The 15,923-nt window shown below is 37.8% G+C and overlaps 1 protein-coding gene across 2 annotated transcripts in view; it reads left to right on the forward strand.

Moving 5' to 3' along the window:
• Positions 1–15,923, forward strand: part of LOC108231854 (MAM domain-containing glycosylphosphatidylinositol anchor protein 2) — a 220,738-nt gene that overhangs the window by 109,367 nt on the left and 95,448 nt on the right. For both annotated transcript variants that reach the window (XM_017409220.3, XM_017409222.3), the window contains exons 4-6: positions 1,599–1,795; positions 6,724–6,856; positions 6,972–7,241. In XM_017409220.3, coding sequence (XP_017264709.1) covers positions 1,599–1,795; positions 6,724–6,856; positions 6,972–7,241 — 600 coding nt within the window. The remainder of the gene's footprint in view (positions 1–1,598; positions 1,796–6,723; positions 6,857–6,971; positions 7,242–15,923) is intronic.

Here is a 15,923-nt window from a genome sequence, read left to right on the forward strand (position 1 = left end):
TCCAGCTTTCACAGACATGTGTTTTCCAAGGTAGATAGGGCTGTCCATGAATCCCTCTACTCCTGCCACAGTTGGTAAATTGACTGTTTGAAGCAGGAAACTGATGAGGCAAAAGGCAGGCAGAGTCAGAGATAAGATGTAGGATTCATACTCTCCCCTGCCTCGCTATAATGAATCAGTGGATTTACTTAGAGCGATCTGCTCATCTAAAACGGCTCTGCAATTGCTCTGTCTTCTCCACAGTGTCCCCCCTCTCTCCTCACCTGTTTTCCCTCCTCCCCTCAAGGTAATTGCTCTTACCTGAGACACTGTAATGGATCTTGGATGAAGTATTGACCGCTGCTAGATTTTGATTAAGGGGCTGTAGGGCAGAACACGTCTTTAATGAAACTGAGGAATCAGCATTCTCTTGGCTGGTGCATCAAGGCTAGATGCTGTGCATTGTGCCCCCCCCCCAGGCACCTTGATTAGGACCTGATCCCCTGCAAATCCAGGGATGGGCCAAAGCTACTGAATTAAAAGCGATGAATTCATCCATTAATAATACCTAAAGTGTGTGTAGTTTTTCTCTGGAGACCTATAATCATTAAAGATGTGGGTATTCACTTACTGTAAGCTATTAGCCTTATACACACACACACATACACAGTCACCCACATGCTCAATCATCTACCTTGTTGCTCACTAGCTGAAACACTAACACACTCATTAATAAACTCAATCCTTTTCCCCTTCATATGCAAAAGGTCAGCCTTTATCAGTCACAATTTTAGCATGAGGGATAACTTGCATTAGCTTCTCTCATCTTCTTCCTTTATTGCCTTTTTGCTCGTGTTAAAAACTGATTGCATCTCGGAATGGAGATGAAAGGGAAACAGCTAGCCCCGCGTGTTCTTTGAGCATGCAAATGGACATAATCTAAAAGGCGAGTATTAGCATGCTAAAAGACAGCAAGGCTATGATGAACATCATTTGCCAAGGCTTAATGCGATAGCCGGGTAAGATGATTAACTCTGAATCCATTTAATCAACCACAAGCGTGTTCTCAAATAACCAACTGCCTGGTGTTTGGGTAAAACTTCCCTCAAAACTGTTGGGGAATGAATGGATGTGTCAAACTGCAGAGTTTCTAAACCAGATAAACAGTGATGGACATCAAACATTATTTTGTTTGCAATATTTGCCCCTCTCTCCTTTGTTTGAGGCTCACAGTGGAGCTCAACGTGGAAGACACAGCTGCTCTATTTGACTAAGACGTCTGTGTGCCCTTGGGCTGCATCCTATTGACTTAAGTAGTTTAAGTACTGAGCTTCTCACCTTTTTACACATCGACCCAAAATGCATCTTGATAACTGCCTGTCCTAATGTCATGAAAACGCAAAACTTTTCATTTGACTTTTATCCACAATCAGGCAGCATGACTTGTGTGTTATTGTATTCATATTTACCAATACTAAAATAATTTTATACCTGAATACTGCTATTTATTTTTTCAGTGGGGTCAATAGCACTCGTTGATTTGAAAAATCAACTTTAACACCTTTTGCACAAGTTCTTTACTGAAACCTACCTCCTCTGTGTATCTGTTTCCCTAACAGACCTAGATGACCCAGTAGTGACGGTGCACCAGAGTATAGGAGAGGCTAAGGAGCAGTTCTATTATGAGAGGACTGTGTTCCTGCGCTGCGTGGCCAATTCCAACCCTCCCGTCCGGTACAGTTGGCATCGTGGGAGAGAGGTCTTGACGCAGGGCTCCGACAAGGGTGTGGAGATTTACGAGCCGTTTTTCACACAGGTAAGACAGAGTCAGCAGGGTATCCAATAGATGTACATTTTTAAACATGAGAAAATTGAAGTAGCAGACAACTAAAGAGCAAAGCATGATGTGTTGTTTGTGAGTGATTGAAGGATGGAGAACCACTAGTTCAACACACAGTTCACTGTCATGGTGAAGCATCATCTGATCAAAAAGGAGAAGCTCTAAAGTTACAGGTCCATTTACAATCTAAACCTCACTTATGATCATGAAATATGGATTATGACTGAGAACAAAATCCTATGTACAAGTAGGTGAACTTAGCTTCCATCTTCGGGTGGCCTGGCTCAGCCTTACAAATATGGAGAGGACCTACGTCATCTGGGCATTGTTCAAAGTAGTACCACAGCTCCTCCACGTCACACTGAAAGGAGTCAGTTAAAGTAGTTTGAAAACTGAGCTGGAAGCTGCCTGGTCACCTCCATTTTGTGATGTTTTGGGCAGACCTAGAATTTCGAGAAGACCTAGAATCCACTGTAGGGAATATACTGTATATTTTCTCTGGCCTGGGAATGCCTCGGGATCCTCGAGTGGAGGGGCTCCTCTCCTGGACCTGATGCGATCCCCCTGACCCGACCTCGGAGGATAAGCAGCTAAAAGCAAATAAGAGGAACTAAAGAACTTAGATCATTATCATTTAAAAAGTTTTTAAACAACAATGAATTGGATTTCACTTAAAAAAAATGCATCTTGGAAACAAATTATGTTTTCTGTTGTCATTTAGAAGCTTACTGCTTGTCTCTGCAGACATCTTTTTTTTTCTTGTTTTTGTGAGTGTGTATTTAAGCTGGGTATGGTTACTTTTATCATTAACGTTTTGTTTTTTTAGAACTTTAAAGCAAATCCTATTTTAATGTGCTTTATAGTTTAGTATATTTTAATTATTCTTTATAGTTTCAGCCATTCTTTTTGTCCTTTTAAACGTCAGCTCTAGCTCGTCCTGCTGAAAGACAAGTATATTTTTTAGCATCAGTACCAAACACAAAACTTACACTAAAAATAGGTGTACACTTTAAACATTGATACTTTAGGAAAAATAAATCAATAAAAAATGAAAGATCAAATCTAAAAATTACAAAGAGGCAGAAGTCATTTACATAAAAACGCTATCAATGGCAGTTTTGAAACAGAGTCATTATTGTTCAAACTGTTGAATCCCTTATGGTCTCACACAATTGTAGCTGTGTGAAAAAAAACAAGGGGAAATAATTCCAGCAGACATTTATTTTTTAGTGCAGCAAAAAACACCCATTTGCAAGACAGGCTTCGAATTTGTTAGCTTTTATCTGTTTTATGACACAATTCCCTGTCTCTGGGTGTTTGCGGCTGGTTGCTAATTTATGTGCTCAAAAGACGTTATCGGTTACTTCCGTCATAATAAAGAAAAAATGAGTAATGCCTTTTTTCTCTCAGCAGATGTAGAATTTAAAGTTTTGGGTTGACACCACATTTGTAAAAGTTGTGTCATTAGAAAAACACAATGAAAAAAAAATAGTTCAGCCTATAGACCAAATCAATTTCCATGGTAATGACCTTATAATTATTATTTATGATTAAAATGTTAATGCAATTTAATCTATAAAATTATTTTATTTTATTTAATGGCAAAAACAAAGAAAAGCATGGTAGTCACAGTTTCTGACTAACAAATCAGCACATCTTGTTATAAATGAAACACACTGCTGGAGAAAAGACTGAAATTGCAGTGCTTCAATTTCATTTAGCTGTTTGTGTGAGGAATAGAAATGCTATTTGTTTTAAAAGCCTACCTCACACATGACTACCCCCACAATGGGACAATAAAACTTGTCCTAATTAACTCTCTGAATAGCAACACCAGAATCCACCAACCCACTTTCATGGTTTACACGCATATCGAGCAAGTGGATTTTCTTTACAGTCTGAAAATTGAGATGCTTTGTTCCAAAAGGGATTTTCTGCCATCAAAAAAAGAACTGATTGAGATTGTTCAGTCACTTGTGAGGGAATTGTAGTTTTTGAATTGATTGAGTTGAATGCAATTTGTACTCGGAGTCAGTAAGAATGCAAATCAATCGGGGGAAAAAAAAGGCTTAAGAAATAAAGAAGGGAAGAAAGAAAATGGAAGTTAAACTAATGTTTGGCCAAATGGATAAAGATGGCTAGGAACTAATGAGGTGTTTGCAGGAGAATAGAGAAGCTGCACAACTCAGCCTAAAAAAACGACACTCTTTCCTTCAACTCTCAATTCTGTTTTCATAGTTTTTTGCTTCTACTTCCCTTGTTCTTTCCTGCTGCCCTCTATTAGACCTTTAATTGGGTCTGAAAATTGGAGCATAACCTAAAACCCAAAGAATAGAATTGTGTGAGACCATAGCCCCAAATAAATCTTGACTAAACTGCTAGTAATTTGCTCATATAAATGGCTAATAATGCTATTTTTCAACCATGTATCAGAGACAACTGAGGGGCTAATTTATACCAGACCATAATAAAAAGCTAAAAGGTCAAGTTGAGTCCAATTTTCTCCATTCTGGTTTTCATTTAGTCAGGGAGATTTGTTGTTGAGTTCAACTTTATACCTCCCTCCTGCCATTATTCTTCATTTCAGCTGTACTTCTGCAGCTTCTTTCACCCTAGCTAATATTTTATATTCCCAGTTATGTAGAAATGCAGAAGTAGCATTTTAAACTTGATACAGAAAACTTATTCCGACACTGAACCCCTTGCTAAGAAACATGGGTTTAACATAATAATACTGTATTAAGAATAAAATCTCCCCCTTTTTGCTGTGGCTTTTTTCCCTCGTGTCTTGTGCCACATTTTCCTACAAAGTGCCATAGTTATCAAAGGTAGAACTTTTGCTTTTATTGACATTGATACGATGGGTTTTCAGCCTATGTGGTATTTTCTCGTGACATTTTTGGAGGCAAATAATTAAATTTTGCTGTAAAAGATCAGCAAGTTAATTGTCAACACCTTATTCATAAGAGATTTAACAGCTTAATGAATTGTTAAACATTTATAATTTGATAAGTTATTCATCCATTATGAAAGGCTTCAACCGAAGATTAAGAATAAAAAAAATGTGATTGCCTAATTGTGGAAAATTCATCACTATCATGACACTTAACTCCTTTTCATTTCTTTACTCTGTAGCGAAAGCTCACTGAAAATATTACCTAAGCAAAAAAATTAGGAATTTTTAGGTCATCCTTGTCTGAGAAAAACATGTAATTCTTAAAATTTTTCACAGATTGTATTTTTAAAATAAGATGATAAAGTTGGTCTTCTCCTAAACCTAACTAATTTTGAAGCCTAAACTTAACCAAAGATTAACTGACAATACAAAACAGCAGTAGAAAATGACTCTTGAGTATGCAAAGTAAATTAAAATATAAGAGTTAAAATGGTGCAAACGTTGTAGTACTTCTTCACTGCAAAGCAAGCCAAATCTTATCTAAAATTAAAATAAAGTGTAGCAAAACATCAGTGACATCAGACAACATAAATCTGTGTTTTGTGGGTGAAAGTTATAGCAATCTAAGGTAAAACTCTTGTCGTGTTTGTGCAGCGACCCCCATGTTTGGATATCTAAAGCAAACTCAATTAACTGCCGAGTTGCATTTGCATCAGCAAAACTAATATGGTATAGGTAGAAGTAAGTAAGTAAGTAAGTACTGCTCCATTATTGTTCTTTTATCAAAACATTCTACCAAAGTACCATGCATAAGATTAGATTTATCGTAACATTTGCTAAGCAAAACTTGACGCGTTTGGGATCAACAGTCACATCATTAAGTAAGGAGCAACTTCCCTTGTGACACACTGGACTTATCACACTTTGGCGAATACATGCCTGTGGCCTTATCTGATTGGTTAAAAATTGTTTGATTTTTTTCTCACTAAGAGAAGCTGACCTGGTTTGGCCTTCTCACCAATGTGACACTGGGTCAGAAGGAGTACAATTAGGTAAAACATATGTGCACATAGGTGTGCTTCAGTTTATAATCAGACAAATGGGAGTCGCTGTAAAAATCAGGTGACTTCTGTAGTTTAAACAAAATGGGCCCGTCTCCACTCAGCCTTCCAGGAGAAAACACCATTGATAAACATGCAAGTCAGTTATTAAGTATGGCTTACAGCTTGTAAACATACAGTATGCATGTCCTTTCAGAGGGCAAATATTATTTTTATTTTTCTCATGTTATTGCTAACCCCATCTCCTGCTGCTAGCCTGAAAAACAAAAACTTTAGTCTGTATAAGCAAACAATTCTACATTTAAGGTCAATATATTTGTTTAAAAAAATAATGAAATGAAAGCATCCAAACAATCTGAAAAGGGTTTGAAAGACGCCAGTGATTGCCATGGTTTTCCTTTTCTTTTTTTTTCTTTTTTTGGACCGCTGCAGCATGTGTTTGACTCATGTTTTAATCTCCCTCCCGCCTCTCCTTTATCTCTATGTACACCCACACACTGGAGTCAGACGGATCAAAGATTTACATCCTCATCATAACCTTTTGGGCGAGGTTCATGGCTGACAGGCCCAGTTGGAATTAAACGCAAGTTCCTCTCAATAAGATAGCCATTTTCATGGAGCGATCCCCCGCTGAGCCCATCCATATTTCTGAAGTGAAAATACTGCAGGCGCTTTATGTGGAGTAATCCTCTCATTGGTAGTGAGCAAGCTGACAAATTTCTTTCTTTATGAAACATATCAGCTTCGTTTTTATTTAGATTATGTACTAAGTTCTTGGAATACTCGTGTCTTTACTTTCGCTTTGTATACATATTCATCTTTTTGACCTTTTCTTGGAGCTCTTTGGCCTTTGCCTTCTCAGGATCTAGTTTTCAGCATGTGTTCTACTTGATTATGATGTATTTGCACATATTTGCATACCAGTCTTGGTTTGGTCTGAGCTGCAGGGGGAAACAAAGATCCTGAAGTTGAAGAACCTGCGTCCTCAGGACTATGCCAACTACAGCTGCATCGCCTCTGTGAGAAATGTGTGTGGGATTCCTGACCGCAGTGTAATCTTCAGACTTACCAATAAGACAGGTACTCAATAGGACTATTGACTTTTCAGGGAAGCAAGTTCATAAGGCACAAAAATTACTATTTTAATGTTTCACCAAATAAAAATGCAGTTCAAAAATAAAGTATTTCTCCACAGCCTCTCCATCTATCAAACTGCTGGTGGAGGATCCCATCGTGGTCAATCCTGGTCAGACTGTATCTTTGGTCTGCATCACCACTGGAGGGGAGCCGCCCCCCATCCTCACATGGGTCACCAGTAACGACAGCCTGCCTCAGAGGAGCGTGGTGAAGGGGGGCACACTCACACTGCCGGCCATTACCTCAGAGGAGGCGGGGGTCTACAGCTGTGTGGCCAGCAACAATGTGGGAAACCCGGCCAAGAAGTCCACCACCATCGTGGTGCGAGGTGAGAAGGCATGACTTCTGTACTAATATAATCCAAATTTTGCTGAATTAGAACTCTTACAACAGCACATAAGTAATCTGTGATACTTTTTAGAGAAAATTAAGGCCTACTTATAGTGAGCTACTGCTAGTTAAAACATACAAAAAGGGAGACAATTTTTTTTTTTCATTTTCTTTCTTAAGATCATGAATTACTGAAAATAATTCATGATTTTATTGGATATTTGACAATGCTAAAGACAATAAATACTATAAGTGACCGTTTACACAAAGCTGTTTTTCAGTGAAACTATAGCATTAATGTTGCAGTTCGGCCATTCATTTACACAACAACAGTGATTAGAGTCTCTGACACTGAAGCTCTGTTTACATGAGGCCGAACGTTAAAGATTTTCAGATGTTGATTGGAAATAAGTTACATGTTTACATGGTGCTGCTGTGCTGTAGTTTCCATGCCAGGCCACTAGGTGACACTTATACACTTATATGAGCGCAGGCACCAGTCCCTCCAGCATGGAAGCAGTTACATCCAAAATGGTGAATACACAGACTTTTGTTTGAACTTACAGTGAGGTTGGGTTGCTTCTACATCTTGAAAACGTTGAGTAACATAAACAGCACTCTGCAATCTGCTATTACTACTGTTGTGGATGTCCTCCTGCAAGTGCAGATCAGCTCGTGACTGAAACCGTCTGTGGAATGCATGCTGGAGAGACTGGTGTCTGCACGCATGCACGTGTCAGCGCTAAGTAGTGGATTGGCATGGAAATTACAACGAGTTCAATGTAGCGTCGTGTAAACATGTAACGTTTCCAAGAGATTGTGTAAACTTGTGTAAACTGGGCCTAAACTCTTGTTCCGTATGTAAACTTGCATGTCATGCAATGCAAGTAGTAAAGCTTTGTGTGATTTTATGTCAAGACTTTCTAAATTGTGTTGTTTTTTACTATTTCTATTGACAGTTATCTACAAAAAAAATAGGCCAAACTACAAAACTGTATTTGGGCACTTCAGAAAAAAAAATAGAATTTTTGTTTGTTTGCTGCTCTCTATTGCAATTAAAGTTGAAATTTTAAGAATAAAGTCAAACTGTTGAGAATAAAATTGGAATATTATTTCCAGAAAAAAAATAGAAATGTTAAAAATTTTAAAGTTGGTTGGAATAGTGTTTCTCTAAGAAAGTGAACCCCTTGACGCTCCTGAGCCCTACTGTATTTGATTTATATTTTATTATTATTACTGTAGCTGAGGATTAAGGTTGAGCTTTTACTGGGTAAACTAGAAAATAACAACAAGAAGCATTTTATTTGAACCAGTTCAAAGTGCAGTTTATTACTCTGCTGCGGTGGAGCTCACAAAACTTTGTTCAATTCTTCACAATAAGAGTTTCATACACATACACTCAGTGTTGACCTTTAAATACTTTCAAAATTCCTAGTGGTCTAGGCTACATTATGAGTTTTACTGAATAATAGTAGTAATATTTAATAATAATGTAAGCTATTCTTATCAAATTTAGAGTTTAACGTCATAACCGAATGTACATATTTGTGACTTATTGTGAACAACTTAAGGAAATTCTGTGAGCTCTGCTGCAGCAGGAGTAATAAACCACACCTCAGGCTGGTTTTAAATAAAATGATCTTATTGTTGTTTTGTAGTTTAACCAGTAAAACTGCACCCATAACCCTCAGCTGCAATAATATAAAAAAATGAAGAAAAAAAACAATACAGTAGGATTCAGGAACACAACCGGGTTTGCTTCCTCAAGCTTAGTCTTGAAACATTATTTAGACTTTTTATTTCCTCAGCATCACTTCTTTTTTTTTTTTAAAATAATATTTCAAGTTTATTCTCATCATTTCAAATTTAATCTTGACATTTTGACTGAAACTTTGAAACAAACTAAAAGAAATCTTCTACCTTATTTTGCTTTTTTTTCCTGAGTGGCCCTAATATGCCTTCATACTAAACATTAGTAGTAAAGTAGACACATTTTCGTCTCATTCTACGTTATTAAAGTCTGTTTGTCATTTGTTGTAAGTTTAAATGTCTCTTTAAGGTTCATCTGTTTGTTGCTTTTTTTAGATGTGATTGCTTGTCCACTAGGGTTCTTTTAGCAGATGTACTTTTTGGTGAAGTGATAACAGCTAGATGCAAACAAGGTTCAAAATGTATTTACTGTGGGAAAAAAACAAAAACTTTCTTTCGTGTGGTCTTTAGTTCATTAAAAAAAATATCAATCTCTGTTTATAAATTGAATAAGTTAGTTTTGTTTGCCCACATTGCATTAGATTCCATTCGGGTAAAAGTTTGAAATATACCTTTTTTCACAGTTAATTATAAGCCGTAGTCAAGAGCATTACAAGAGGGAATGAGTGTGAAATGTGTAATTAAATGCACATAATGAAGGAGCTGTTAGCACCAGTTTAACGAGACCAGTGAGTTAAGGGTCATTGGTGACTGTTTTTGGTCATTTTAAGAAGCGCTTTCTTTACTAAGATGTTCCTCAATGTAACGGCACAACAAGCAGGAGAGATGGCTAAAGCACATTTATAAATAAAAAAGAGCTACTCCATGCATGCTTTTCATTTTTACAGTTTGTGAAAACCTAGATATAAACCTGGCACTGCAGTAAAATCCAGAAAATATATTTTAAGGCTTTCACCATCTGTAAAGAAAATCTGTTTTATTACAAAACCTGCACAGATGCAGTGTATTGAATGAGGAAATTGGCTTTCACACTCTTAAATTGATTGCTATTACTGAGCTTGAGAATTAAGGGAGGGTGTGTGTGACTGGGCTTTTAGAAATCCAAATGCTCTAAATGTGAAATTGCAGAAACCTCATGCAGAGAATAAGAAGATGCTGCATTTGAGGCAACCTTGCAAGGTAAATAACATTCAAGCAGCAATGCCTTGTTTTGCATTTTTATCATTTTAGAGTGCATCATACATGCACAAATGACATAAGTGAACGGATTTCAATCCGAAATCAGCAGAGAATCTCACAAATGTTAAGTTTCCCACGGTTTTCTTCACTCATCTCAGACATTACGCCACAGCTCCATCATCAGGTCGCCTCTGTGCTTGGTCTGTTTAGAAGCTTTTTTTATTTTTTTATGCAGCCATATAACTCTGTGGGATGAAAATCAAATCGCCAACAAATCATTTTCTGATGGCCCCCCTGACAGATAAACCCCTTCTCTGTATTGTTAAAGTGCCCATACAGCTGAGGACTTAAGAAGAGAGAGGCTTACATCAAAGAGACGATGTCAGGTGTCCTGTGGGAGCAAATAACTCAGAGCACGCTCACTTCAGGCGTCGCAATAAATACCGCTCTCTCATTGATGTGTCATACATCTGGAGTTGACAAAAGTTCTCTGATGGGATCCTGTTGAGATTAATCAAAAGGAAAATCACAAAAACCTAAAAGTTTTTATGTAACGTTTGAATTTACACTGGCAGATTTAGCAGATTTGACTGTGGAGCTTATCAGAATGAAAATGCATTATTTTGATTGACTAAATGTCTAGCGGAATATACAATCACTTAGTTTTTTCTCAATGGATAAACAAGGATTTCTTTTAGAAAGGCTGCTACAGTTTGGTTTCAATAATGCAACATATTGATTCCCTGAAATCTAACTACATTGCAGAACTGTTAAAACAATCAAGGTTTGTACATTTTTAGGCAAAATCAGACGTTGTTCAATGGTGCTTCTACACCCCTTTCACACAGGATGATGATTTTCCTACATTCTCCATGACCTACATGACCTATAAAAACAGGGCTAGATTGTGACCTCACCAAGCTTTATACTAGGGGTCCTCAAGCTTTATCTTTAATGGTCCTTATCTGATTTCCAGATAAGGTCAAAGGTCTAGAACACCTAACAAGCAAATCCATTTTTTAATTAAATTTGCTTACGACTTAACACCAGAAGAAATGTCACTGTTTGCATATGGTTGTTTGCTGCTCTAACTTTTGACCTTATGTGCAGTGTAATTTTATAACTATAACTGAATTACTTTTCATTCCTCCTAATAAAATGCTTTTGTTTTCACATAAGGATAAACATTAAATGTGGGTTTTATAGATGCCCTGATATAGTTAAAATACAGAATAAACTACAGTGAAAAGGTGCATTTATTGCTGAGAATGCAGACTCACATCAATATATAGTACCACAAATGGTGAGGACAAAATACACATTCTCAATGGGGTTAAGGTCTGGATTCTGTGGTGGCCAATCCATGTGTGAAAATGATCTCTTGTGCTCCCGAACCACTCTTTCACAATTCAAGCCTGATGAATCCTGGCATTGTCATCTTGGAATATGCCCGTGCCATCAGGGAAGCAAAAATCTATTGATGGAATATCTGGTCATTCAGTATATTCAGGTAGTCGGCTGACCTCATTCTTTGAGCTCATACTGTTGCTAAACCTAGACCTGACCAACTGCAGCAACCCCAGATCATAGCACTGCCCCCTCAGGCTTGTACAGTAGGCACTAGGCATGATGGGTGCAACACTTCACCTGTCTCTCCCTGATGCGCTCATCACTCTGGAACAGGGTCAATCTGGACTCATCAGACCACATGACCGTCTTCCATTGCTCCAGAGTCCAATCTTTATGCTCCCTAGCAAATTGAAGCTTTTTTTCCAGTTAGCTTCACTGATTAGTGGTTTTCTTAAGGCTACACAGCTGTTCAGTCCCAATCTCTTGAGTTCCCTTGACATTGTGCATGTGGAAATGCTCTTTCTTTCACTATTAAACGTAGCCCGGAGTTCTACTGTTGTTTTTCTTCGATTTGATTTCACCAAACGTTCAAATGATCGACAATCACGATCGTTGAGGATTTTTTTCCAACCATATTTCTTCCTCAGAGATGATGGGTCCCCAACATCCTTTCAGTTTTCAATAATGTGTTGGACAGTTCTTAACCCAATTTTAGTGGTTTCTGCAATCTCCTTTGAGGCTTTCTGTGCTTGATGAATACCAATGATTTGACCCTTCTCAAACAGACTGACATCTTTTCCACAACCACGTGATGTTTTTCAACATGGTTGTTTAAGAAATGAGAAGCAACTCATTGCACCAGTTAGGGTTAAATAACTTGTTGCCAGCTGAAACATAGTCACCCATGCAGTAATTATCCAATGGGAGGCTTGTACCTATTTGCTTAGTTAAATCCAGGTGGCGCCTTTTTTTTGGCCAGGCAGTATATATGCATGTTTTTTTAATTCACTCATCTTTGAAAACTCAATGTTAAGAGGCTTTCTTTTCTTTGCACATTTAGATTACACTGTGACGATGTGACATAACACCTGTTGCCTTAGGCTATGTTCACACTGCAGGTTTTAATGCTCAATTACAATTTTTTTTTTTTTTTGCTGAGATTCAATATTTTTGTGTGGTTGTTCATAATATAATTTAAATGCAACCGCCATCAGACTCCATTGTGAACAGTCTGTGGCCCTGAAGCAACCCTGTGTGCGCAGACGATGTGACAACACACGCAGCACGCTGTGTTTACGGAAGTAAATACGGATGCTACATATGTTAGCATGTGTGTATTAACTCTGAATTTGTTGAGCAATCAGAGCTGACTAAACTATTTTCTGCCATGCTTGTTTTGTTCAGTGTTTACATTTGATCTTTCCATCTACTCCACCACAGAGTTGCATTTCTGGAATGGGAGTGACAAACTGAAAATAGATAAGAGAAACTAACTCAAGAATCGATCCAATCACGCTAGTATCTTTATGATCTGAAACCGGTGTTGGTATTATATGTTGGTGTAGATTCTCAATTATCAAGGACACTGCAAATCTAAAAAGTAAAAAAAAAACGACAAAGTAACTAGACTTCTATTCTGTAGGTGAAGACGTGCAGAGTTCCAAGCTTTAAACTGCATGATGTTAATATTCATAAAATCCATATTTGAATTGATCCGATGAAATATGTAATTTCCTTTCAGACTAAGGTCGCTTTGAAAACATTGGATATTTATCCAGTTTAGTACCATATATGAAAGTGACCTGGGTCTGGATTTGTCACGCCATAAAAAAGTCAGATAAGGGTCACATATGAGCAAAAAGAAAAAAAAAGAATTTAGGCCACTTTTGCCTGCTGTGTGAATATAGCCTTAGAATAACACTGGCGATATGATCTCAGACAGCTTGTGGCTGTTACTGCAGCATACACTGTACAGCTAATTTTCACTGCTTCAATTATGAGTTTTGGTTCTCACACGAAGCATACAGACACAGGCTCACACCCTGCCTCACCTACCTCATGCTCTCTGTCTCTCTGTCTCTCTGTCTCTCTGTCTCTCTCTCTCTCTCTCTCTCTCTCTCTCTCTCTCTCTCTCTCTCTCTCTCTCTCTCTCTCTCTCCGAGCACTCTTAAAGGAGCCACACTTATGTTATAATAGTATCAAATCAATGATTCCAATACAATACAAAATAATATGGGCTGCCTTCTATTTGGTCTGGTCAAGGACTGGAGTCTGGACATTGTGAATCACAGCTCTATATATTAGCAGATATTTTCAACAAATATCCCACCATTAACTCCCATGAATGCATCACTCCATTTTCACACAACTGCATAACAACTAATAAATGTCAGGATGCAGCTAAGTGCTAGAAGATCATGCTAGAAGGACTCTGATGGTGTGATGGGATCACAACATAGGCAAAAGGCCAACGTTGACAGTTCTGCTTCAAATTCTCAATCACCAAGCCACATTTTATAAATGCACCACCACCACAATGATAAACAACCACAACCTTGCTTTTTTACACCATAATGGGGTTGTCATCCAGTGTGAAGGAAGCCATATTGCTAACCTTGTGTGTTCTCATAAAGCCTAAAAGTAGTCCTTCATATTAATTTGACTCCATAATTTACCTTAGAACATCAAAAAAATATGTTAACACATGGAGGGGGGGGATAAGGGAAACAAATGACCAAACTCCAAGAATATGTCCTCAAATTATTCAAGAAGAAAGTATCACCTAGCTCACAGGAAATTGGAAGTGAAACCAGGGTACGGAAATGTTTAAATGTCACAGTTATTCAATATTTGTCAGGAAATTATTGATCAGTAAAGACAAAAAAGGGAACAATCTCATCAGATCAATGAATCGTCATGCCACTAACAGATCAAAATTTACACAAGGTCACTGAGGAATGATGTGGCATTAGGTGTCATAAAATGTACACAAGAACCTAATGTCAAAAAAAACTTTGAAAATATTGGAATATGTAAGATGCTGCTGTTTTAATTTTATTTATGTAACAGGTGGTTTAAATATGAGAGAGTTGAATGGAAAAAGGTGTAGGGAGAAGATGTTCGACATCACTAATTTGCATGGAGAGTGAGGAGGGGGTTGGGGGGGTTGGGGGGGCGACATTCATACATCGCAGAATGACTCTCTTGAGCCTGATGAGCTGTCAGTGACGCAAATGCAGCTCTGAGATCAGCGGGCGCCCCATTACTTTACAGCTGTGAAAAGGTAGAATTATGCCCAAATTTCTGTATGTCTTTTGATTGAACTTTAAAGTCTGCAATGTGCAGTGCAAACATCAGACATGGTACACTCCATCAGCATTAAATTCTCAGACGCACTTGTGTCATGAGGTGCAGAAAAATGTAGTTTTTATAACATCTGCAAGGGGGGTTCTATTGTATTCCAAAGTTTCTAAACCCGAATGATTTATTGATGTGCCTTTTTTTCCAATTCTCAATTGAACAATTTCTCAATTTTTGGCTCATGTTTTGGCAGCATTTTAGTGGCTTTTAGTACAGACAGATTTCAACTTATCAATCTGTGATAATGCATAAAACAAGCTCCTTTTGATACAGATGAGCTGGTTAGGATTGAGCTATGTTTATTTTTCATATAGATTCTTAATAATGTTTGCATTCAGAGACAAAGGCATGTATTTGCGATTTGATTATCGCCTGCTACCAACAGGCAGGAGATACTGTTTTTGCTCATGTCTGTGTGTGTATGTGTTTGTGTCTGCCTTCATGAACCACTTGAAAGATTTTAATGAAACTCCCAGAAAATGATCATTGGATGTGCATTTATGTCCTTCTGAAGTCAACTCAATCCAAGAAGGCCACCACTAATCGACCGTAGCAAACACAAAAATGGCTAAATCTCAGTCAGTTTAACGGATATTGAGCTTCGTTTTGATGTAGTAGTAGCAGACATTCACAACACATATTTCGAGTACTGTATGCATCCTAAACATAAAGTCAAAACCATACATCTTTATACTGACTATATACTTCTTGGATCCTTTGGGTTTGAACCTTGTATTTGGGGAGTCGGGGACTATGATTGTGTTGTCTTCTTTTCCTTCGTTGACAAGGAGACATGCCACATCCCGAAGAGTATTTTTAACTTTCTTTGTCATCGAAATATAATTAACTTTCCACTCATCTACTAACACGTGTGCTTCTGTCTGCCAGGTCGCTTGATATTTTCTCTTTTAACCATGCTTATTTTCCTGTCCTCACCTTCTTTCTTCTTTACCACAAAAAACATGACTTCAAAACTGAGTGGCAGCTCTCAGTTTTTACACTTATGTAGGTTCTGTGACGCTTGAACCACCACTGAGATTGAACATGTTTATGCTCAGAACTACATGACACCACCCCCCCC

Source organism: Kryptolebias marmoratus, linkage group LG19, assembly GCF_001649575.2.
Source record: "Kryptolebias marmoratus isolate JLee-2015 linkage group LG19, ASM164957v2, whole genome shotgun sequence".
Classification (NCBI taxonomy): Eukaryota; Metazoa; Chordata; class Actinopteri; order Cyprinodontiformes; family Rivulidae; genus Kryptolebias; species Kryptolebias marmoratus.